The sequence below is a fragment of the Ceratosolen solmsi genome, unplaced genomic scaffold, assembly GCF_000503995.2.
Source record: "Ceratosolen solmsi marchali unplaced genomic scaffold, CerSol_1.0 scaffold11, whole genome shotgun sequence".
NCBI classification, from domain to species: Eukaryota; Metazoa; Arthropoda; class Insecta; order Hymenoptera; family Agaonidae; genus Ceratosolen; species Ceratosolen solmsi.
The window spans coordinates 7853656-7880011 of NW_011948416.1; the positions used below are offsets into that span (position 1 = coordinate 7853656).

Below are 26356 nucleotides of genomic sequence, written 5' to 3' on the forward strand. Positions count from 1 at the left end.
CGCAAAATATATTTCGTTACTACGGAAATTTAGCAATTGAAATGCGACCTGTGCATACTGCTTTATCATTTTTTTTTCCATTTTTATTAGAAATCTTCCGCGTATCATTTTTCAATGTTAAAGCAACACAATTCTTTATAAAATTATTTGAAGAAATGATTGAAAAGAGAAAAAATGAAAAAGAAAAGAGGAAGGATTTTTTGAGTTTATTACTAGAACTAATGGAAAATGAGCAAATAATTGATAAAGATAACGAAGACGCATTGTCCAGTGGCATAAGCTCAGGTAAAAAATTATATAGTTTATTAGAAAACATGAAAGTCAAGGCTTGGTTTATAAAAAAATATTTCAGTAACATAATCATTATATGTTAATATTAAGTGAAGAAGGGATTATGTAAACAAATCTGCAATCTTAAATCGATGTTTATAATTTTCATTTAATATTTTTATCTTACGATCAAATATTATTAGCAATTTGTAAATATACATAGAATATTCGAAATACTAGAATGTTAAAATTAAAAACTGAATCTTATGTAACAAATAACTTCAGAATTAATTTATATTCAAAAATAAATTTTTGTTATATTTGTTAATTAAAATAAAATTTTATTTTTACATAGGACGATAAATATCTTAAACTTTCTTGTATATTCTTTAAAAATTCATACTAAACTTTTAGTTTAATTTTATTTTTTACTATTATTTATATGGGATGTATATGGAATATATTAAGGATAATATCAATTATACTATATCAATAATATCAATAATATCAATAATATAATATTAAAATTTTAATTAAAAAATAATATCGAAATATATAGATCTCTATGAAAATGATAAATTAGTATAAATAATGAAAATTAGTTAACAAGCACTAGTTATTCGTTCAAATTTTCATTAAACAGCTTCGATTTCGAATGAAATTTATCTAAAAACTCAATTTTAATATGTGAATATTCTAATAATCATTTCATTAAACATTTCTATAAATAATTATCTAAATAATAATCTTAGGATTAGTTTTACTTTACCTAATAGTTTATATTAATTTTAGTAATATAATATAAATTACCTTTACACAATAAAAATTAAGAAACGATATGTTTTAGAAAACGCTTCGAGAAAACTCACAGTGATGGAAGCAACGGCTCAGGCATTTGTATTTTTCCTTGCTGGATTTGAAACTTCATCATCGACTGTAAGTTTCGGTCTTTATGAACTTGCTGCAAATACTGAATTACAAGAAAAATTACATAAAGAAATTGATGACGTATTAGAATCTCCTGAATCTTTCAATTTTGATAGTTTAATGAATATGAAATATCTCGATATGGTTTTCAACGGTGAGTATTTTTGTAATTTACTCAGCATCAAATCACTTTTCTATATATTATTGAGATGAAATAGTTTATAAAATACAATATAAGTATTAATATTAACGCATACAATATTTAAATGGCGATTAGTAATAATGGTTTTATTCTTTAACAAAAAGTTCCCGATTTACTTTACGGACTATGTATTAATTAATCTACTAGCGATCATCATAAACTATTGGAATAACTATTCTAATTGAAAAATAATTTTAATTACAAAATATTTATTATTTTTAATCAATCCAAGAACATAAATGTATTACTAAAACTGATATACTTTTTAAATCGTTTTATAATTAATTACAAGTTGTATAATTTATAATCTCTAATTATGAATTTGCTAAGTAATTTATGGATTAAAAATTATGTCTATGAATATATTTTATTCTATTGTAATTTTCCAGAGACTCTGAGAAAACATTCGATATTACCTGTTTTAAATCGAATCTGTGTGAAGGACTATCAAATACCAAATTCCAATTACTGCATACCCAAAGGAATGAGAATAATAATTCCAGTTTCCGGGATTCATCACGATCCAAAATATTATCCTGATCCAGAGAAATTCGATCCAACAAGATTTAATAAAGAAAATAGCGCGGCTAGACATCCTGGAACTTATTTACCTTTTGGTATTGGTCCAAGATATTGCATCGGTAAGAATATTTTACTTCTTCTATTACCTTTAAAATATTTTTTTATATATTTCTTCTGAAAACTCATATATATGATTCAATCGGTAATTAATTATTCATATTAATTACTTATTTGAAACTTATAAATTTAATAAGAAATATTCATTGAAAATTATATAATTTATATATTTAATTACAGGTAAACGTCTTGGAATTCTTCAAAGTAAACTTATATTATTTATTTTATTAAATAATTACAATTTTTCGGTATGTGAAAAAACTCCAAAAACTTTGAAATATTCACTAAATTCGTTTGGACAAAAGCCTAATTACAACATATATCTACGATTGACTAAGAGAAAAAAATAAATATTTTATCCTAATATATATTGTATAATATATATATATATATATATACAATATTCAGTTGTCATAATGTTTATTAATAACATTTGTAATTAAATTTCTGGACAATAAATTAATAAAAACTTATTTATTTTAATTAAGTTTTGATAAAGTCAAATCTTTAATTTGATCTTATTGTGCTTATATACTTAGAATAAATTTTTTTACAATATCAATGTATGTGAAAATTTTATTTAAACATAAGTTTAACATTGTAATATTACTTATTAAATTGAACAAAAAAAAAAACTTATGTAAAATTTATTAAATGAAAATGGCATTAATATACTTATGCTACTTATGCATATATTTATAATTTGCCGAGTACTATACTTTTTTTTTAAATAAAGACTTATATAAATAAATCATATAATAAAATATATTGTCATTAAAAAGTATAATTATTTGAAAAAAGATTCCCGAAATTTAACAAACAGTCCGAACAATACATTCTTTGCAAAGTATTTCACACAACGAAACAACAGGAAGCAAATGCCAACAACAAAAATTGCGAGCCAAATCACAATATAATATTATATAAAATATAATATTAAAATCAAGGACCTTAAATAAAAAGTAGTCGCCTTGAACACATTCACATATTTTCTCTTAATAATTAATTAATGCCCTAGAATAATATTCTATATATAATTCCTTTGAAGTTATGTTAATGATGGACAAAACTTATCATCCAAAGCTGCTTGGATAGATCGAGATTGGTCAATCGATAGAAGAAGATTGATAATAAAGTCGATCATTCTATTGTCTAGATTGATTCTATTGATTAGTAGACAAAAGTCCTAATCCTGTATTATATATATATATATATATATATATATAAAGTAAAATGTTAAATATCAGTTGCCTTCATGTTATCGTAAATAGGCGCCATCTAAATTAAATTTAAATCTATTTCAATTTAAAAAAAAAATGTAAACTAAATTTAAAACTACGCAATTTCAATTAATGATAAAATATAAATAATAAGTAATTACCATTTTGTTGCTTATGCAGGTGAATAACTTAATCGCCGAACGTATCGTATAATCATCACTACGATATATGAAGCGTATAGTATCAATTTATTAAATAACTTATTTTATGAACAAGTAAAATTACTTTTTTTTAATTGCCTTCATACAACATGTTATGATTATCTATAAATTGTTCCTAATTTTTCTAAAACTTTCCTGAGCAATTTATATTTGTCGATCAATAAAAATTACAAATCTTTAACTTATTTTCAATTACTTTGACGAAAAGACATAGTTTATCATACTTTGACATAGTTTATAACAGAATATCGAAGATTAAAAATGATGATTAAAAAATCGAATTAGTAAACAGGAAAAAGAAAAACGACTGCAAAGAAATCTAAACTTTTATCAATCAAATGAACCTACATAATATATTTGCATACTTTATCTTTTATTTTATTAAAGAGGTTTGGATACGCAATAAATTCCGTTGGCAGATGGATAAAGAACTAAAAATTTGAAACAAAATAACATTGTACGCGAAAAATGATTAATATAAATATTATATTTGACCTCATAATTTTTAACCAAATGTCGATTAAAAAACTGTTTATAAAAGTTCATAAAAATATAGAATTCATAATAAAATTAAGAAAAACTATAATTAAATAAGATAAAACTATTTATCCTCATTTATGTTTTTATACCAGAGCATAATATAAATCTAATTATAGAAATATTTTTAACTACATTAAGATAATGATTCTTTCATCGACAAATACTTTGAATATATTTCCTTAAATAAAATTTAAAAAAAACAAACATATATTTTAATTCGAAATATGAAAGAAAATGACAAGTATATATGCTAATGAAAATAGTGGTCAACAACGTTTTTAATTAAGCCAAATTCAATTAGATAGTTTACGGGAGATTAACAATAAAGTCTCTCGAGATAATGATCAAATAATAAAGAATGTAATATTATAAACCAAAATAATTCTAAGCTTCGTCTTTAACCCCTCAATCTAACGACCCGAATCATTTCAAATCATTGTACTATCTTATTTCGTAATCAATAATGTACTGAAATATGTCAACAAGAAGATATATTCTATCTTTATTGAAAAAAAGAATACATTATATAGATGAGCTATGCTGCAATCCGCATCGAAAACAGATTTCCATGAAAAAAAAATACACGATGTATCTAATATGATATGAAGAAGAAAAACAAAATTAATACAATAAGAATAACTCGATATAATCTCCGCGAAGGAAGTAAATAGGAAGTATTTTATTATATTCATCAAGATTATAAAAGACGCGGGAGCCCAGTCATAATTTGATTTTGTTATTGTACCGACAAGAGTAAAAGATAAAAATTAATTCCCAAATAACAAGCTGATACACATACCAATTTAAAACAATAAAAGAAACCATAGAACAGTTATGGTAATTTAATTTGTTCTTAAATAACATTCAAATAGAAAAAATCGTATTCCCCGGTTGAAGGGAATTCAGTAAAAAATGATTGAATATCTCAGAAGCGCGTTTAATTCGAAATTGTTTTTGTTCACCACTGTTTTGTTGTTAATTTATATATATTTAAAAAAATTTGTGTATTCTTATTGGAGTAAGCATCAAGTGCCCCATGAAGACCCCACAGTGATAATTGGAACAGTTGACAGGCAATTGCTAATGCAAAAAATTACACTTGGTAAATGCCCATAATACATATAAGATTTTCATTTTCCGAAATTTGTATTTCATTACTACAATATTTAATTGCGGATTACTAATTTTTCACTGTGCTTTTTATTCAAAATTTTTTATTATTCCTATTCAATTCAATTTATTTATTTCATTATTCAGAAATAACTAAATATTATTTTGCCGGATGTATTTATTTATCCGATAGGTATTAAACAGTTAAAATTCATTTATTATGGAAATAAGATTTGTGAATGTACATAAGAATATTTATCGAAAATTTGATAGATTACCTACCTAAAAATTACTTGTAGGTGGTTCGTGTAAAAAAAGTTATGAAAAATTCAAAAGTCATCCATTTCATGGACTGTACATGTTTTTAACGCCAACGTTGATGGTAAACGATCCTGATCTCATCAAAGACATCCTAATTAAGAATTTTTCACACTTTGTCGATCGCGGAATATATAGTAACGAAAAAGCCGATCCATTAACTGGCAATTTATTTCAAATATCTGGTGAAAAGTGGAAGATTATAAAGGCAAAATGTAGCGTTCTTTTTACATCGAGCAAACTTAAACAATTATTTCCTATTTTAACGGACATCGCTGATGAAGCAATCAATGTTTCCAATGAAAATCTTGCCAATTCCGACATATTAGAGCTGAAGGATTTTTTGGCCAGGTATATGCTTGTATATATAAATATAAATATAAAAACAAATATATAAATATTGATTTAAATATAATGAGATAACTTGATATAACATAATTAATGTTGTGATTACAGAATATTCACCGATATGATCTCCAGTATTATTTTTGGAATAAATTCCCACAGCGTGAGGGATCCAAATAATATATTTCGTCAATATGGCAAATTAATAATAAAAGCTCAGCCTTTAATTTTAACATTGGCAAGTTTTACGCCGAATATTTTGGATATTTTACACATTCCCTTCATCGATCCTAAAGCTTCTAAATTCCTGAAAAAACTGATTGAAGATCTGATTGAGAAGCGACACCTGGAGAAAGAAAAAAGGTCGGATTTTCTAAATCGATTAATTGATCTGATGGAGACTGACCAGGTAGTGGACAATGAAGACGAGGAATCTCTTATAAACGATATAGGTGAAAGTAAGTTGAAAATTTATAAAATTATTTATTATTAAAGTAGAATCGTAAGATTAACAAATTGTGTAATATGTTGCGTGGAATGAGTGTAGAGAAATCAGTTATGATGTTATCGTATTAAATGCCAACTAAACTCATATTTTGCGAAATGAAACTCTTTCAATGTAAATGATGAAATAATATGTTTTAGAAAACGCTTCGAGAAAACTTACAGTGATGGAAGCAACGGCTCAGGCATTTGTATTTTTCCTTGCCGGATTCCAAAATACATCGTCGACTGTTAGTTTCAGTCTTTATGAACTCGCTGTAAATCCTGATATACAGGAAAATTTATACAATGAAATTGATGAATTTTTGCAATCATCCGAGACATTTAATTTCGATAATTTAATGAAATTGAAATACCTCGATATGGTGCTGAATGGTGAGTATTTTTGTAATTCGATCGACCCGACACTTAAAGCTTGAATATTATTTCCTTCCGGTACATCTGGTATTCCTTATAACATTTTCACTCGATTACATTTACTTTTTCGATTAAATAATTACATGATAGCATTTTCACGCAATTATTTTTATTTATAACATGCGGATAATCGAGTAGTTGTAAATATAATTTTATATGAATAATGTAATACGGTTTAACAACATTGAGTCTTGTATTTATGATTTTTTCTCTCTTATAAGATGTCTAGACCCAAGGATTAATTAATAAATGAAATAAATTAATTGTAAAATTACTTATTACAATCATTGATGATGGCTTACAATTTTTACAGAAACTCTGCGAAAACACGCGTTATTATCTATCTTGAATAGAATTTGCGTAAAGGACTATCAAATACCAAATTCCAATTACTGCATACCCAAAGGAATGAGAATAATAATTCCAGTTTCCGGGATTCATCACGATCCAAATTATTATCCTGATCCGGAGAAATTCGATCCAACAAGATTTTCGAAAGAAAATAGTGCGGATAGGCATCCCGCGACTTATTTATCATTTGGTATTGGTCCAAGATATTGCTTTGGTAAGTTTATTTTGCAAATAAATATAAATAAAAGTAAATCCAAATATAAATATAAACTCAGTTGTATGTGGCCCCAAAACCGAAAAGCTTCCGGTAATATTCACCGACATGACTTTCTTATCCATTATCTTTTCTGGGTCACGATCGCTAAATTTGGGATATTTATCGCAATTTGTTCTTAAACTTGGTACAGACACTCGTCTTTCTCATGCTGGATTTAAGTATTCGCGTAAACGTAAAAGTCTCATAATAGTGAAAATTAAAAATAACCTAAATTCACGAATCGATTGTAAAAGTGCGATAAAATATTTCATTTTTTATTAAAATATAAAATTTCATAAGCTTCAATGGTGAGATCATTGTCATATTATTAAAATTATGTATTTATTATGTTTGCAGGTAAACGACTTGGACTCTTTCAAGCAAAACTTATTTTAGTCATTTTCTTATCTCATTATAAATTTTCATTGTCTGACAAAATGTCAACGCCTCTGAGATATTCATTAAATACTTTCGTCCAGACGCCTAACGGCGAGGTTTATTTACGAATACAAAAGCGAAACGGAATTAATCATTCGTAGATTAAGATTTAATTTGTTTGGAATATTATATGATAATGAAATTTTACACAGCAATGTGATATGCAATATAGTTGTTTATTAAAAGACAATAAATCAATATGTACAGTTACATACGTATAGATATATATATATGTATGTATGTATGTATGTATGTATGTATGTATGTATGTATGTATGTATGTATGTATGTATGTATGTATGTATGTATGTATGTATGTATGTATGTATGTATGTATGTATGTATGTATGTATGTATGTATGTATGTATGTATGTATGTATGTATGTATGTATGTATGTATGTATGTATGTATGTATGTATGTATGTATGTATGTATGTATGTATGTATGTATGTATGTATGTATGTATGTATGTATGTATGTATGTATGTATGTATGTATGTATGTATGTATGTATGTATGTATGTATGTATGTATGTATGTATGTATGTATGTATGTATGTATGTATGTATGTATGTATGTATGTATGTATGTATGTATGTATGTATGTATGTATGTATGTATGTATGTATGTATGTATGTATGTATGTATGTATGTATGTATGTATGTATGTATGTATGTATGTATGTATGTATGTATGTATGTATGTATGTATGTATGTATGTATGTATGTATGTATGTATGTATGTATGTATGTATGTATGTATGTATGTATGTATGTATGTATGTATGTATGTATGTATGTATGTATGTATGTATGTATGTATGTATGTATGTATGTATGTATGTATGTATGTATGTATGTATGTATGTATGTATGTATGTATGTATGTATGTATGTATGTATGTATGTATGTATGTATGTATGTATGTATGTATGTATGTATGTATGTATGTATGTATGTATGTATGTATGTATGTATGTATGTATGTATGTATGTATGTATGTATGTGTGTGTGTGTGTGTGTGTTTTTTTTTTTTTGCCGAATTTTGTCGTGTTTCGTCGGAACTTTAGTGTTTCGATTACAATGTAGGCATATTTGATGTTACGATCTATGCTTTCTATGTATAAAATGTATTCTATGTATAAAAGTATTGACTGGCGATCAAACGATCGATTTTAAAACATTAAGTTGTTTATAAATAATTGCACAATCCATATCCACTAAGCCTCTATTTTCTTTGTCGAGTTATTATCTTTCTAATACGATCCCAAATCTTTTTATAATTGAATCAAGAGCGACGATTGTGCGTAAATTATTATGAAAAGCATTGAGTTGGAGTTGAAAATATTGAAAATTTAAAAGTCAATGCTTTAATTATTTTCACAACCTCTCGTCTTATCGCCGCATCGAGATTATCCGGTATCGCTTACCCCCGGAAGCAACGAACGACAATGCAAGGGATGACCCGCGCGCCACATCATCGGCTGACCCTCAAAGTCAAAGCTCCTACGGTCTCGAGGTCATTATCCTTTATCGCAATCGATTGCCGTGTTGTGCCCGCAGACCAGCAGCTTAGAGCGTCGAGTCGCGCGGTTCGCGTCACCATGGATACACGCGCGCGCGCCTGCGCTCGACGGCCGACCTCAAGACTTCGTAGACCAGCAGCTCCTAGAGTGTCCGGTAGTTGGTACCGGCGACTTATCTCCTCCGCTCGGTCGGGACACCTGCGCCGCTGTTTTCTCCCAGCCGACGAGGTCTCACGACTACGATTGTCCTGCCTCGCGAGGTCGTTGGCCCTATCGGTTACGAGAACCAATTGCCTGGCAGGATATTGGCTATTGCGCTACTCCCCTGCCGAATATTTTTTAATCAAAGGTACTGGCTGTTTACAAACGAATACGCGTCTTTTTCCCGCAATCGTGACAAAAGCGCGGAGCCTCCCTATTTTACTCATTACCCGCACTCTTTGTAATAAGATTTAACCGTCCACTACTCCGAGGGTGGAATTTATAATAGGACAAAGCAATACTTTCCTGTATTCTAATAATCTATAATTAATGCAACGGTCTGTAACTTGGTATTTGAAGATCTGAAAATATTGTGTAAAGCTGAACGTACGTATATCCTTCTAATAATTTTTTAATAGTCTATAATGAGAAAATTGCAATAGAAATATTATAATATGTGATTCATAAAGTAATTATTGTTTTAATGTATTTATTAATATAAATATTATAGCCGCGCCTGCTTGCATTTAATTTACTATAATTACTTGGGCTCGACGTTATACAGTTTCTTTGTAGTATAATTTACAAGGCTCGAGCCAAAAATCGATCACCTACGTCGAAACAATTATTTATTCCATCATTGACAATCTAATATATTCAACTTATTTTATGATGTTAGACTTTCGAAATATCAGCTCTTAGTGGCGTTTTATTAACAAAATCTTACACCGTATATATTTACTGTTGGAATAATTCACATGAGAATAGAAATATTATAACAGAAATATTATAACAGAAATATTATAACAGAAATATATATATATATATATATATATATATATATATATATATATAATATCCGCTTGCAAAGACGTCGAAGCATAAAATGCCATTATAAGTAAAATTCTTATATAATTCTATAATTGTGTAAATGTATGCGCTTCCTATATATTTTACTTTTCAATGATAATACATTTGGCAATTGTAATAAAGCTCCTCGAACGGCCATTCGTTAAATAAAACCAAACGTTTGTTAATAGTAACAAAGTAATTTTACAAACACTAACACTGGCATGATCACAAACCTTATGCGCGCGATTGAGAAGTTAACTGCCCCTATTGAAACCGGCGACATTAAAGTTGCTAAATCGTAAGACCGAGGAAAGAAGCGTACGAGAATATGTTGTCGAGTAACCAAGGATCGTAGTTCGTACAATTGGAGGAGGTAAATAAAAAAGTGAAATGACTTCGCGCTGAAGTCGAGTATTCAAACAGAAATCAAGCCCACAAGTCCGGTCTGCGGTTGCGTGACAAAAGCTCCTGAAATCACAGTCGCGGGGCTATTGACAGTGCTCGGAGGGGGATGAGGATGCAAGGCGGATGATGAGCGAAAGGAAGTAGTATACACGGCTCGCTTACATCGGTTCGAATGGGCCGACGGTGGTGTCATCCTGGTGGTGGAGGCTACCCGCTGCCATGGCGGTATCGAGGACGTCGCTCATCGAACAGAAGCAGATCCAGTGGGCCAAGGAAAGAGGTAGGACAAGGCCGTCTTTTACCTTATGTCATTGTTTGCTTGTGGGAAAAGCGATTGGCCATAGATGGTTGATCGACGGGGCGGTATGAGGGGTGGCGAGGGGGGTGGGGGTCGACGAGTAACTTATTCGATTGCCGGAGATGTTCGCTGACACGGTTTTGTTTATTATTTGTCGGTTGGTTGTCGAACGATGGGCTTTGAGTAGCCGCGGCATTGTGAAGCACCGAATTCTTCAGTCGTGTGGTAGTGTGGTGGTGAGGCTTTGACGGTCGATAATTCATGCACAACTTCCTTCAATCTACTAAGTACGAGTATATAATTAAATGTGTAAGCCTGTAATATGTGTGCGTACGATGGCGTACAAACAAAGCGATTGAGATTTGCATTTAATGTCTTATAGAATTAGTTGTTCCATAGTCCGCGAGTCTATCGGTACTTTTGCTGGCTATGTAAATTAATTAATAGTCTGGTGGTATTGCAACGTTTTATTTATTAAATATTTATCGCGACATATTGCGTAATGCATGCTTTACAATATTTTTTAAGCATATATTTATCGATATAATGGACTTTTTTTAATATAATTTAATTTAATTTAATTTTCTTCAACTTGACTTATCTATATAACGACTGACTGTCCATACAGCGAAAATAATTCCAATATATCATGAAATAAACATATTTGAAATAAACTTTAATCGCAATTACACAATCCTATTATAAAAGAGACACACGGGCCTACGTTCGAATGGATCTTAATTATTGTTTTTTTACTTTAATGGTATTTCTTCAATGCAGCATTAGAGATGGAAAATCGCGGAGAGACGACGATGGGAAAGGGGGGATAAAAATCTTTAACATAATATGTTAAATTGCGGGCTATTATTTTGGTGAAAAGTTTGGTGAAAAGTAAAATATTAAAATATTTGATATAATATTGGATGACTACGAGAGAAGACACGTGAGTCCGTCTAATCATTAAAGTCTGAGCTTTTCGTTTTCTCGTGCCGGATACGCCGACAAATCGGCTATTCATGCTTTTGTACATTCGACTTAAAGTTCACATTAAAGTTCATGGAAAAATTGTACGTATGCGTTACGACACATACATGACATGCGAAAAACTTTAATATTACTTTTATATTATCTATCTTGAAAACATGAAATTAAGTATAAACTATTTATTACATGCTGTTGCGTTTCTACCTTGTCTGTGATTATTTAAATTTTTCCTTATAAAATGCTGATTATTTATAAATTGTTAGTTTACTGCATAGAATATGTCAATCGTAAAATGATTAATCGATAAGAACGAATTAGTAAGTAAACGGTGAAAACACTTTTTAAAAATTGGGTTCCACCAGGACAACGTCAAAATTTTGAAATGACACTAAATAAGATATTAATTGCTTTTTTCCATCGGATTCGATAATTACCTATGCACAACTAATATCCGCAATTATTATTACGATAATAATCTTCAAATTTTTATTTGCTTATAAGTAATTTTATAGACAAATATCAAATTAGCGGATAAAGTAGATAACGATGATTATTTCAATAGGAATAGATCAAATTTGAATTTTCACATTGATTTATTCTGATGCAGAGGAAATGTCGAGACTTACTAGAAATCATGCACCCCTGGAAAACTGCAGTACTACTCACACGTCGATTCGGTAAGTCACATGTAAAGATAATTTTTTTTATTTTAAAAACTACCCAGTGAGTTACCAAAGTCATTATGGATTTTGTGGGTATATTACAAATGGGTATATTACTGCAGTGACTCGTAAATCGAGTAAAGATCCGTTTGTCGCAGCACATACTCGAACGGCACGCGAATCTCGCTTACGGAGATGAATGGCAAGCAGCATCCGAGATACGCGAGTACCATAAGCTTGAGGAGCCTCGGATCTGACATCGGCAGCGTTTCCACCACCAGTCTCGTCAACCTCCAGGAGCAGCTAGAGCTCGAAAGGACGTTGCAACGTCGTAGCCCGAGTCTGCCTCCCATCTACAAGCACGAGCACCGATATCGCGTGAGCCCTTATGTTTTTCAAGCCCTACGGCACTCTGCGCCCTTATTGCTCGACAGCTGATTTTCAGTGCACTAGGTTACATGCTTACCGGGACGATTTAGGCAAAGCACGTGGAACAACAATCAATTTCCAATGCCGTTGTGTGATGATGAGACTTGCCCAATTCCCTTGAGGCTTTACTAAACAAAATATTAATCTTACATTAATTGCAATACGAACCTTATCAGTATATATATATATATATATATATATATATATATATAGATGAGAAATTATTAATCTAAACGCACGCAGAGAGCCTGAAGCATTTGATAACAATTAATTAAGACTACCAACAAAGAAATTGTATGGCATATAGTTGCAGAAAATTATTGCTTTACCATTTAAAAAATAATACGTAGGAAGATCGGTAACTGATTGGTAAGTGGCATGATAAGACGACACGAGCACACGCGTATGTAATTAAAGCGTAGTTGTCGGCATTGAATTTTGTCGTGCTTGTATTGTTCTTCGAAATAATTTGTTATAACCAATGTCGGGAGTGCTATATTATAGAAACTGTTTTAATAATTTAATAACCAAGGGTAATTATTATTCTCGGTATTAGCTAATACAGTCTCAGAGAGGTGAATTTCAATTTTTCGTAAATCAATACAAAATAATAATATCATGTACTGGTCAACATTATCATAGACCTAATCATCGTTTGAATGAACTACGTACGTGTGTGATAATGTAAAGTGTATAAATATAAAAATAAAATTTCCTCAATGTCCTCGAATTGCCAGCGCGTTATTGATAGAAAAATAACTGACTGCGCGATATACTTCTTGCAAGCTAATTCCACCTTACGCAAGCTAGTGTTCCTTACGAATGAAATATCAAAATCCATATCGTGGAGAAACATTCACCGCATCCAGCTCGAAAATCTCTCTCTCTCTCTCTCTCTCTCTCTCTCTCTCTCTCTCTCTTTCTCTCTCTATTCATCTATAACGATCGTACAGCAGTCGATCGACCAGTGCGCTCGTTACCCGAAAATAATAGGAATTTATACAGCTCGGATTTCCTAGCGTGCGAGTAGAGAAATGAATTCAAGGGAGAAGGTGCGGTAAATACGAAAACTGGGTTCTTCGGAATCACGGGAAGCGATCGCGCGCCCATTGACCCCCTCGTACAGTATGCTTCTGTCCTGCTTGCACGTATCCCTTTGTGCCTGGTTCCGCGTGCCAAGGAGCGAGTCGAGGTGAAATTGCGCCGCAACATGGAGTTGGCGTGACTTGGTCATGGCCCATCGGGACTGGAGGGTAAAAAAGGGAGAGGCCAGCGACTTTATGTGTCGGAGAACAGAGAGAGAGAGAGAGAGAGAGAGAGAGAGAGAGAGAGAGATGATAGACTCGAGCTTGGGTGAATCGATTCTTGGCGAGGCGTTCGTTGACCCGTTAGAGAGCCAAACCGCGTACCAACAATAAATGTCTTAAGATAAGTTTTTATTGTTTTCCAGTGCTAAATTAATGCAAAACTCGTGTGCACAAACTATCGCGGTTTACGGTTTTTCCTTTCTTTAACGAAAAATTTATTATTACACGTACGAGAACCGACGATATCACTCCTCCTTGGCCTTTTATTAACACCTGCACTTAAATTACACATTAAGTTGTGCAAATTTCATTCCTTCGACAAAATATTTCAAATCATTTACAAAGTTATTCTACCGGAGGAAATAAATAACGGAAATCTGAACTCGATATCGGCTTACAATCATTACGCTTGATAAGCGTTTAGAGAATCGTATAAGAATCGTAGAATATAGCATAAGAGATAAATGAAGGAATAAATTTCTGACTTTAACATTTCTCAAATGTAGTAATAAAATAATAAAATCATACAATGAACACTGAACAATGAAATTATTATCAACTTCGTGTGAAATTAAATATTTAAATGATTAACTAACTAATTTAAATAATTAAATAAAATACAAGCTTAATTTAGAATAATGAGTTATGCTGAATTATACTGCAGACATTTTAATCAATTGCAAATTACGAGAATTACTAAGGAATTATAGAATTTACGAGTTTCATAAAAAATACCAGCCACTATTATAATTTATTGATATATATATAAATTATTTGATGAAAATATCCGTAATTATTGCAAAAATATTGAGGTCCTTAAGGTAACTCTGTACACGTAAGCATCAATATTTTCTTAAATTATACGCCCAACATTAAATCAATTAATATCTATAAATTTTTATTTTTTATATTATTTTTATTTATTTTTTTTTTTAATCTCCATAATGACACGTAATTATTTCTTTAATGTTTAAACCATTAACGTAATTTTCAAGATATTCTATTTCCCTTATATTTCGATAGTATCCACATACAATCTGTAAAAATAATCCATGGGAAACGCGCTCTATCCATTACACTTTAATAACTCCCTACTTCTAATACATCTTTGTCTTCTATTAATATAAACGGCTCAATAAGTGTTTTTCATAAATAAATTGATTAATGTTAAACATAATAAATAACTTTAATGCGAAAATGTAAAATATTATCTGGATAGCGGAATGACAGACGCCCGAGTGTACATGGCATTCTCCAAGTCCACTTGGATGGTAATTCCTACACTCACACATGTCTAGTCGTATGTGAAAATGATTATTACCATATTGCACGTGGCCACCTACTGGATCACTTCTCGTACTACTCGTTGTCAAGTTGTTGTAAAGCACCGACTGTAAACCATCTCCTGCACGTACAGACGTTCAATTTCAATCTTATAATAACAAAGTTTACCAATTATTTAAAAGAAAAGGTGGCTATAGATCTTTTATAATCCGAGCATAGCGTGATTAAAGATTTTAAAGACTACGTAACTATTTAAGATTATAAATTCATACAAAAAAAAAAAAAAAATAATAAATAAATTCATTCATTAACAAAAGTGGAAAAATTTACCCTTATTACCACTTGTTATAATAAATTAATTAATAATCGAATTAAATTAGTACGAATATACAAATTTTTCATAAATCTTTAAGATAAAATAAAAATTACGACATTGACGAAATAATCTTTCAGTCTTCAAGTTCGTACATTAATAGTAGGACAATTTACATTTCTATTGCAAAAGTCTTGTAATATTAAACGCTCATTTGTAATTCTATAGTTCGTATTTGATAATTGTTTTGAAAATATTATTTTTATTTTGCCGCCGCCCCCCCCCCACCTCATCTTCATGAATAAAATAATTATAATTATAAACATTGACATAATGTCATAAGATCACTGAAAATGCATATAGAATTTTAAAACAACCAGTTCTATAGAAATTTATAATCAATGCGTGCAAATCGAACATTTAACAAAGTAGACATTTATACAACAATAATTTAGAAGTTTATCGATTATTAATCTACCAAAAGGGAATTTTAAGTTGGCAGCAAAGTGCTGCATTTAAGTATTTAAAGGTATACGATTGTAGTCTCTATTTGGCATTATACATAAACTAGAGCATTATTGATTTGCTCGATAATAATGTTACTTTTCTTATTCCGTTATACCTACGTACTGATTTTTTTTTCTCCTTAAGAGTAAATCATTCATAGAGAATTACGTTTTTAGAAAATCATGCCGTACAATCGGCCTTTAATCTTACTTATCACGAACATAATATGGGTGCATTTATGGGCTCGGAATAATGTTATACTTACCGACAAAAACTTAGACTACTTATTTTGACGCTTTGGCAAAATTATTTTTAAAATGACGCACAAAATATCTAACTATTTAAATTAACGGCTACGAGTTAGGTAGCTTCGATACATAAGCCCATGTGATTTAAATATGAACAAGTCCGTTTATTTATTTATTTGTTGTTGTTGTTTTTTTGCCACTATTGTTTTTGAATATCTAGAATAATAAATATATGGTAAAAAAATTAAGTTTAGATGTATTGATCTCGATATAGATATACTAAACAAATACTACTTTAACCGATCCTTCGAACTATCAAACCTGCCAACTGTATAGTCGTAAAACTTGCAATAAAACTTGTTAATAGTGATACATTTATAGGTGCATTTGCAAAGGAAAAATGTAGATTAACAAATTAAATAATTCTTAATTATATTAATAAATGCTACGCTATGTATTAGATTATTGTGAAATACAAGAAACTGTAAAAGTCTACGGTAGATTTATGAGTGTTTAAAAAATTTTCCTATCTATGATACTTTACATAACAATAGACAATAAGCCCTATTGCATGAGAAATAAAACATCATAATTAATCCTCTTAAAATTTTATATAATTAAACGATCGATTATACTATCGTGATATGAAATTTTCTCTTATAATAATGAGCTTCTCCGTATTCATCAAATCGAAAATAACGAAAATAACGTGTTGCTATTTTATCAAGAGCTACTATTGGATTTAAATAAACATTGAAAAGTAATAATAAAAGTAAACGAACGAGTAAAAAGGAAATATTGATGACATGACAAACATCGTGTTTATGCTGAAAGTCCGTATCGAATTAACTTATTTTGCATGCCATGCAATAGTTAAATTACCTCCTTTCAATCTCTGACTCTCGTCATTAGGAAAGAGGATAGATACATCATCCGGTCTATTAATATTTTTAGTCGGCAATTTGGTTGATTAAACGACAGATATAAACGTAAGCTCTAAGCTGTAAATAAACAATTGTCCTTTGAAGTATAAATTACGAATATTGACATTTACGTATTTACACGAGATATATTTTATTTTGTGGAAAAAATTTGCACACATTATCATAACTTTAAAGACCTAATTGTAAAATCATAATGATTGTTATTCTCGATGTTATTCTCGAGCGTTTCTTACATCATTTAAATAATTATTCGCGTAATTGCTTTTGTAATTGCTCTTACATCGATATAAATTATGAATATTGAATTAAAAAACTTTATATTGGTCATATCGCTGAATATGGGTCATGTCAGGCGATTATAAATTTCAAAACAAAATTTTCAAAAGACTCACATGCTATACCAAACCTTTGGGACAATAATATTCTACATTCATCAATTTATCAACAAATATATATCACAATAGGCAACAATAAATGTTCATATTATTTTTCAAGTAATTGAAATCTTTATAAAAATCTGACAATACGTAATAATCAAATTGATATTTATTTATTTACAAGCCCTCTTGTTTAGGTTTATGTTTTACGGTGATTTCTTGAAAAGATAAGTCCATCCGGCTTAAAAGTAAAATATTCTGTCTAGAATTAGAGTAAAACCACCGGTGGTCTGGTGGAGGAAAAAAAAAGTGGGCAAGTGGTAGGGACAGCGCATTTGTTCAATATTTAACACATTTGATTTTCGTGCTTGTTTATTGCGTTTTATTTACAACTACGCTATAATGATTCTGTGGTGACTATGAGATTCGTTGAGATCTTGCAGTTTGGTGATGAGTGCCACGTGACGTTAGCATGCACTACATACAGAGGTAGGAGATCGTAAATCTCCGAATCCTTATTACGTGGTGTGCTTGGTGGTGTAAGTGTACCTTGGTGGTGAAGGACGTGGCGGTAGCTTGAGTGTGGCTCTCCTCTGAGATTATTTTGCCTCGTACGGCTCCTTGTAGTTTCTTACTTCCAACCCCTGGCTCTACCGATAGTCTGTATGTGTAGTGTACGTATATTGCACTTATTATGAAAAGGACATGAATACTCTACTGTTGGAGAGTACATCCATGTTTCTTGGCGTTCCTTGTAAGAGAACCGTCTGTGTTGTCTCGTTGTTGTCTCCCTTGAGAGCGCTCTCTTGACTACCGTGTCGTCATTTACGAATTCCCTCTTCCTTGGCGTCTCCAATCAGAGCGTTTCATACTCTTACGTCTCTGCTTAGTATTCGATGGCTTTACTCAGTATAAGAAGGCCCTTCCGTAACAGCTGTACAGACAATGTGACTTGGTAGAACTACGATCGACTACCTCATGACTGTGTCAGCGCTTATCTCATGTCGTGCTTGTATTAAATATCTACGCAGTTGTTTGGTTAACCGAAGACAAAGGGCCGATCATAGCGCTTGAACAATGAGTTTGACTATGGTGCGAGAAGCAATGGGGGTGATTGTGCACTCATTTCGGATGTCTCGAAAATTCCAACCACCATCAGCAATTCTACTGATGATGATTCTCCTTTCTCAGGGATGGGGAGAACTGCTAGCTTATGTATAGGTCTTAATATGGTTGTCGACGCTGTTTTTAATGTAACTACTCTGGCCATTTGCAAGGTGAGAAGCGCTCATCTATGATGAGTACCAACGGTCCAATCTTAAGATTGGAGATTGATTGCTACCGTAGTAAATAGTGAGTTGACCATTGTGACCAATATTGTTGTACACGTTGTTGAAGAAATTGCCAGCGAGCCAAACCTGACATTGACAATCCCTTGAGAGATGGTTGTAGAGACAACAACTGGACTGGTCGCGTTGATCGCGTCTAGAATTATTGATTGGAATCGGTTTGAGAACATGGGACCAAAGTAGATAATCATCTGAGAACTTCTGAATTAGAAGATCAGGAAGACGGGGCTATTTTTGTGAATGTTCCTGGCGCCAAATTTAAACTGCGCTAAGCCTCGTACAAAGCAGTAGAATTCCCAATAACACCTCTCCACGATCGTCCTTCCACTTCCCCGAGTTGTTGGCCATCTCCAGCAGTAGTAAATATAAAGCCAGCCATTCTCAATTAAACCTCCGGATAAGGTTATCGCGAAATTTCACACACCCGAGCTTTTCGGTCACCTCGCCCACTTGTACCCTTTGCCTCGACCATCGACTACATAGACTTATTTTATCACCTAACAATTTCACCAACGTCTCGCGTGCTCGCAGGTCGGCGAGCAGCAGCACTGCCAGCGTCCCTCGAGGTCCACCCAACACACCACTCTGGAGAAACTGCCGCAGCAGCGCTGCTCGAGGGCCCCGGAGGAGCGCGAGGGTGAAACTTCCGGCTATGCTAGCGACAGCCTCGAGGGTCCCATTCAGAAGCAGCAACAATCGCAGCAGCGGACCCTCGTGCTGCCCTGTCACGGTAAGAAATTCGTTTCCGGCTGGAGATGCCTGCTGGCTCATTGCGAAGATTTGAATTGACGAACGCCGACGACCGGATATTTCCCTAATCTGGGTCAGCCAATGTAATAGGTCAAGAGGCCCTGTCGGATAAATGACTCACTTACTCTCATTATATTGCGATACAATTGTCAGCTATAATTCGCTTTAAGGCCTTTTCAACAAAATTTCCCATTTCTTTGATAATCTGATATCTTGATAATATATGTATGATATTAAAATTGCCGTTAATGTTATGTAACCAGCTCGACTAATCGATCGCTAATAATGTAAGAGGACGTGGACTACTGGTTACGCGCATTACAAGTGGAGGAAAAGACAGGGAGAAAAACGAAATACGATGCACTCGAAATAATGCTCCGATATGTAAACCTCCTGATCTCCTATGTGCAGTAAATTGCGGTAATCCGGAAGTAGCAATGGGCGAGAAGACCTGGCAGAATCCGTACCAGAGCGACGAGAACTCGCTGCCGTCGTCGAGAAGACTGGCGAGCCTCCGGATCGGCGAGTTTAACCGGCAGCGCTGGGGTGGCGTCTGGGGCCAGGAGACGTCCAAGGATCTGCCAGCACCTTCCTGGCTCGAGCGCGGCTTGTCGCGTCTCGATCATAACTCCCAGGTACCGAGCTTTAAGGCGCTTAGTACACTCGGACATTCGCTATTCGGAACAATTTATTCGTTATTACTATCTTCGCGATCATTATTGCTCTCGTTTATGCAAAATCGTCGCAATGCAATAACCGCGGCAAATCTAAAATTGTTAATATACAGAAGCAAGGTACATGAGAATGAGTCGGTCGGCTTTGGAATGGACGACTCTGGTGCGTTGGTATTCTTACTTCCCGTATAATGATAGAATTTATTCTTTTTTCTTTTTAAGGTTTTAGTGATAAATCATGATAGTGCAAGTAGCCCGGACAGCTCGACTACTGGATCTCTCGGCTCCGACATAAATAAAACGTATCTGAGGGGTCAAAATCTGCCGATCGACGCCAACATCCTGCAAGAACGAGAAATAAAGCGTCAAAAGGCTTTGGAATTGCAAACGGCGATAAAGCAGCAGCTCGAGGAGCGAGAAAAACAGAGACGGGAAGATAAAGAGAAAAAGCTCAAGGACGAACGGGCCGAAGAGGAGAGAATCAGACGAGAGAGAGATCTTGAAAAGCAAAGGTTCGCTTACTAAAAACGTTACATTCGCAAATTGATAAAAAAATTTCAATTGGAATGGAAACTTAAAGCCATGCGTCAAGATACGTATGACTCGTTATTTGAAAACTATTGCACACTGATACGAAAAAGCACCCACGATATTGCGATTAATGATAGTGAATAAATCATACTCGATCCCATATAACCGATATAAAATGATATTCCGATTGCGCTGGATGTAATCTATGTTGAATTTAGCATCTCTAAAAGAAATTCGAGCGTTGCATTGACACGTTCCATCGCTTCGAAATTATCTCCCACGTAGCTTTGTACATCCCCTTCGATGAACTTACATTGAACTTTGAAAATAATCTTAACTCATTTGCAAATAGTGTTCCCTAAGTTCACTCAGCATTGTTTTACAGACAAGTTTACATTTACTGACAAGTCGATTGGACTGTCGAGTAGATCGGTTTGATCCTCTCATAGCTCCTCGCTCTTTAAACTTCGTCGCATGAGCCGTGTCGGGCGTTTTTTCACCAAAAGCTCGAAGCATCTCGAAAGTCCAAACGAGCAGACACGTGTCTGACCCCGGCCATCCCGTAGATTCGAGGATGAGCAGCGCAAGCAACGCGAGCGCGAGGCCGCCAAGCTGAAGAAGACCAGGGCGCTGCAAGAGATCCTCGAGGCGGCCGAGCGCAAGGCGAAAGAGGAGAAATACCAACGTCGACGTCACGGCGACTCGTCGCCTCCCGGCACCGAGGCCAACAATTCAGCCGGCGGTGAGGCCTCGAGGTCGACACTGCCGCAACAGATCGACAAGGAAGCGAAGGAAACGCATAATCGACGGGAGCTCAACGCCTCGATTGACTCACAGTAATCACCGCTTTTACGTCGCTCTCTGTCTTTTGTAGGCTTTCGGCTCACTAATTCGGCCAAACTAATCTCGCGAATGGCAATCGCATGTACATTGCATTTGATTTTATTGCGGCTGGTAAGTAGCGAGTTGCTCGTAATCGTAGTTTATTTTATTATTAATGTGGATGAAGCGTTGGTAGCCAGGTAGAGGGACTCGAGAATTGTGAGTTTTGTAGAATTTTACGCTCGAGATTCACGATAATGTAGCGCTGTATATTTCCTTTAATAAAACTGCTTAATTTATTCGAGAAAAGTACGCAAAAGCTACTACTATTCTATATTATATTCAATAGTAGTACTCGTCCACGCGGTATTGTGTATTTAAAAAAAAATTCCATGGGGTTTCAAGTCTTGATAGTTGTTTTCAATTTTGCACAATGTATACTCTGCCGTAATCGCGAGTAAAAATAATAAAAAAAAATATATAACATTCCAATTGTAGTGCAATGGCATTGAAATATGTAAATAATACAAACTCTTATTACGACTTTCGAATATCGAATTTTGTTAAATACATTTTACTCAATGCGCCCTTACTTGTATCCTTAGTGATAAATAGTAGATACGTCATCACGATTATCGTGAAGAATCTTTAGTTTATAAGTAATCACAACATACAAACGGAATTTACTTATTATTTCAAATACACAGCAAAGTATATGTGTTTTATAAGCAAAACTTTTCATGTCTATAAATCTTTGCAGCAAATGAGACTGTGAAAATTAAATTTAATAACTCTATATAATGTGTTAATTATTTATTTATAACAAATACCAAAATCATAACTCATTTCTAATGATAAAAAATGATGATGATTCATGGACGAACGTGGCAATGGAAATTTTCAAGTTCCATTCACCGACTAAATTTTTTTATCGGACATAAGGTATGATGATGATGTTTTTAAATTTTACCATTTTTTATCGTCCATAGTTATAAAATTTGTGTTTATCACTTTTTAGTGAAATATCATATGAAAATATCATAATTCATGTATTGTCGAATCATCTTTAGCAATATTTCAAGCAACATCCTTTAAATGATAATTAAAGTCAATGCAGCATAATACCGATTTATAGTTAAATGATTAAATTACTATACTAGCCGCATCTCTTTTGCATGAACAAGAAGAATTTTATATTTCATTCTTTTAAAATTATCGAATGATATTCACTTGCCTTATGAGCTCATTATTACACTATCTTACACTCATTATTTTGTAAATTCATGTGCATCATTACCTCATATGTGTGCATGTAATGTTTATTATTAATTGAAAAACTTGCAGCGATCGTTGTATTATCAGGACAAGAAAATTTATTATAAATGCGTCAATTTTTTAAATATTAATTGTAATTTAGTTGTTTGGGCTGCTCAATTGTCCTATACATTAAATATCCTTGATTCAAAGTTCGAGGATATCGTCGCTTCATCAAAATTCTATCTTTTACATCTTACATATTTTCTGAAGCAATTTTCACTTTTCTTCATTCACGATCTCAAGTCAGGACCAATGTACATCAAATTACTTTCAATTATGATATCTTTCGGCCTTCGTTTGCTGAATGTCGTATCTAAATTCTGGGAAAGCTGTAAATTTTCATAACAATGTTCAATGTCTTTGCTTTTAAAAAGTAAAGGATTGAATATTAATTGCAAATGAATCAATACGTTCGAATGAGAATGCATATATGATAAATTTTCTGAGACGCGCTGAAAAATGACAATCTGCTTTGCACAATTGAAAATTACTCATTTTCATCGCATGAAAATGACCACTTCACGTCAATATCCATTAATGTCGCACCGACCCTATTTTTCATAAAGAAAAGCCTGTTATACCTACCCTCGCCATCGGCCCGAGCTTCGCCTGCGCCTAAAAACCTCATAATTTCCAACTGCGTTGGGGTAATAAAGCAGTGAGGGTCGCGAGGGAGTTTCCAAGCGCGAAAATAAAATTAATGAAAAAACGCAGCGAGAGCTGTCGAGAACCGGGTGAAGCTTTGCAACTGCCAGTAAGCCAAGACGTGGCCATCGTCCTGAGCGGGCGCATAGAAGACCCGGAGCTGCTGGATGGGAAGTCACCCCTGAGGCTGGTCAACCTCGTGGTGAGACCCTCGCCGCGCACGAGGCTCGAGGCGGACCTTGGCAGTGGCGACCTCGGTGCTCTCCTCGACGGTCTCGGAAGTTCCTTGATCCTGCAAGCGACCCGGAGGACCTCGCCCCTCCTCGTGGGCAACCGACTCCTCACCCCGAGCAAGTACAGGATACCGAGTGGCCGCGACTGCAGCACACAGACCGACTGCGAGGATGAGAATGTCACGGTCAGTCTAACTTACGGGGACGAGGATTATTTGCATATCCATGGAATTATTACATAAGGCTTCTAGATGTTAACATTAGGATATTCCAAATAATGAAGTGCTTCGTGTTTTTCTCCCTTCTTTAAGGATTTTGCGGAGAAGGTTCGAGCGAAGGAGGGAAAGGAGCGCAAAGATGCTAGCAATATCACACGCAAGGAGGTTGAAAAGTGAGTGAACATACTTAATGATAGCCTGAGTGAGTGGATGAGTGTGTTAGGTTGTTGATAAGTATAATATTGTATATCCTTATCTTATCGATAAGGCAATCAGGGCTGCTGTAGGTTCTTAAATATTGATTAACCAGTCGATCGATAGCGTCTAGGAAGTACACATGACGAAAGTTGAAAGTAAATTAGCCGGGGCAGGGAGTAGGGGGAAGAGTCGAATTTCAAATCCGTTTGAAATTGAATATTGTTCCGATTGTTTTTTTATTTGATTCGCAGATCGATGAGTACGGGGCCGAGTGACGAATCTACGATAAAGACGCTGTTACGCAACAAGTCCCAGGTGCGCATGAGCCTCGAGTCCCGGCCGCGATGGAACGCTAATCGGTAATGTAAAAAATGCTTTTAAAAGGCCCCGGGGGCTACTTTGAAGCGCACACGCGGCCATTAAGAGCCGGGCTACGTGATATTTTTGTAGTGATAAGAGAACCGTTTAGTCCAGGTACCCGATATCGCACCCAAAGCGAGAAAGATCCGCATTACCAGAGGCGAATGAGGATGAGAAGAAGGCTGGCAGAGACGAGCGATGAAGGTTCTAGGTATGCAAACCTAATGCATGCGGCCTTTGAACAACAATACCGCATTCCCTGTCTTCGTTAACGTCCTCTTGTCCATTCCAGTGATTTTCGAAGATCGCCGTCTCCCAACAGGCGCAAATATAACATCGGGAAGGCAAAGTTGCGAAATTCCGTGAGGCACAAGGTCAAGATCGACAATTACGATGCTAATCTGTCGATGGAGAGCCTGAGCTCGTTGGTGCCGCTGCACACTGACAAAAATGGACGAATCCACATTGGGGAGAATGGCGAAAGTGAGGATATTTGGTGCAACGGAGATATTTTATCTCACCTTACGTCGTTGAGGAACGTGAGTGTTGGGAGTGGTTATACGAAATTTCTAATGTAATCGTGTGGGGCTGTAATAGCGCTGCGACGGGCGAAACGTAGCGAACGTCGTTACACGTCTTGAAATAAGTTTCCTCACATTATCATTATCGCAATTTGTTTTTTGACTTTATGCCGTTGCACACTACGAGTTATCGAATGCGATAACATTAATAATAAGACTTAGAGGAGAGCCTAATGCACGACAATTGTGTTTCCTCCTCGTCGAATGAAACGATCAAAACGATAAATAAAACAAAACAAAACAAAACAAAAGGCAATAAAAATAGCCATTGTAATATTAAATGCACCGCACCATAAACTGTTACTATAATATAATGCTATCTAATGTTCTTTTCAGGGTCTAATAATAAAGAAGAGAGAATGGGATCTTCAGGAGTGCCCGATTTCACCGATAACCGAACTCTACTGATAGTCACATGTGATAAACGAATGCAATCGGCGTTGATCTAAAACAAACAAAACAATAGGGCAAAAAACAAAACAAAAAACGACTAAAAAATTTTCGAACTACAAAAATAAAGAATCCATTTCCTCATGCTGCTTTAAGCATTCCATAATCTATGCCCAACACGTAAA

At 33.7% G+C, this 26356-nt stretch overlaps 2 protein-coding genes across 2 annotated transcripts; both read left to right on the plus strand.

Annotated features, from left to right (window-relative positions):
- Window positions 1-1121: 1121 nt before the first annotated feature.
- LOC105359491 (probable cytochrome P450 6a14) lies at window positions 1122-7938 on the plus strand. Its single transcript, XM_011496104.1, has 8 exons — window positions 1122-1351; window positions 1789-2040; window positions 2219-2380; window positions 5429-5798; window positions 5904-6250; window positions 6438-6671; window positions 7027-7278; window positions 7678-7938. The coding sequence occupies exons 1-8, from the start codon at window positions 1144-1146 to the stop codon at window positions 7857-7859; spliced, it is 2007 nt and encodes a 668-aa protein (XP_011494406.1). The 5' UTR covers window positions 1122-1143; the 3' UTR covers window positions 7860-7938.
- A 2903-nt stretch (window positions 7939-10841) lies between these two features.
- On the plus strand, window positions 10842-26189 carry LOC105359492 (uncharacterized). Its single transcript, XM_011496105.1, has 13 exons — window positions 10842-11030; window positions 12640-12709; window positions 12853-13072; window positions 19984-20182; window positions 20614-20837; window positions 21099-21388; window positions 21974-22243; window positions 24261-24609; window positions 24736-24815; window positions 25092-25199; window positions 25310-25411; window positions 25493-25739; window positions 26118-26189. The coding sequence occupies exons 1-13, from the start codon at window positions 10970-10972 to the stop codon at window positions 26187-26189; spliced, it is 2292 nt and encodes a 763-aa protein (XP_011494407.1). The 5' UTR covers window positions 10842-10969.
- Window positions 26190-26356: the final 167 nt, after the last annotated feature.

What these genes read in the sequence shown, in the direction of transcription:
- LOC105359492 (XM_011496105.1), top strand. Translation starts at nt 10,970, where the DNA reads ATGGCGGTATCGAGGACGTCGCTCATCGAACAGAAGCAGATCCAGTGG. An exon ending in ACTACTCACACGTCGATTCG is followed by an intron (nt 12,710 to 12,852) that starts GTAAGTCACATG and finishes CGTTTGTCGCAG; the next exon opens with CACATACTCGAACGGCACGC. An exon ending in CCTCGTGCTGCCCTGTCACG is followed by an intron (nt 20,183 to 20,613) that starts GTAAGAAATTCG and finishes TCCTATGTGCAG; the next exon opens with TAAATTGCGGTAATCCGGAA.
- LOC105359491 (XM_011496104.1), top strand. Translation starts at nt 1,144, where the DNA reads ATGGAAGCAACGGCTCAGGCATTTGTATTTTTCCTTGCTGGATTTGAA. An exon ending in TCTCGATATGGTTTTCAACG is followed by an intron (nt 1,352 to 1,788) that starts GTGAGTATTTTT and finishes GTAATTTTCCAG; the next exon opens with AGACTCTGAGAAAACATTCG. An exon ending in TATAAACGATATAGGTGAAA is followed by an intron (nt 6,251 to 6,437) that starts GTAAGTTGAAAA and finishes AATATGTTTTAG; the next exon opens with AAAACGCTTCGAGAAAACTT.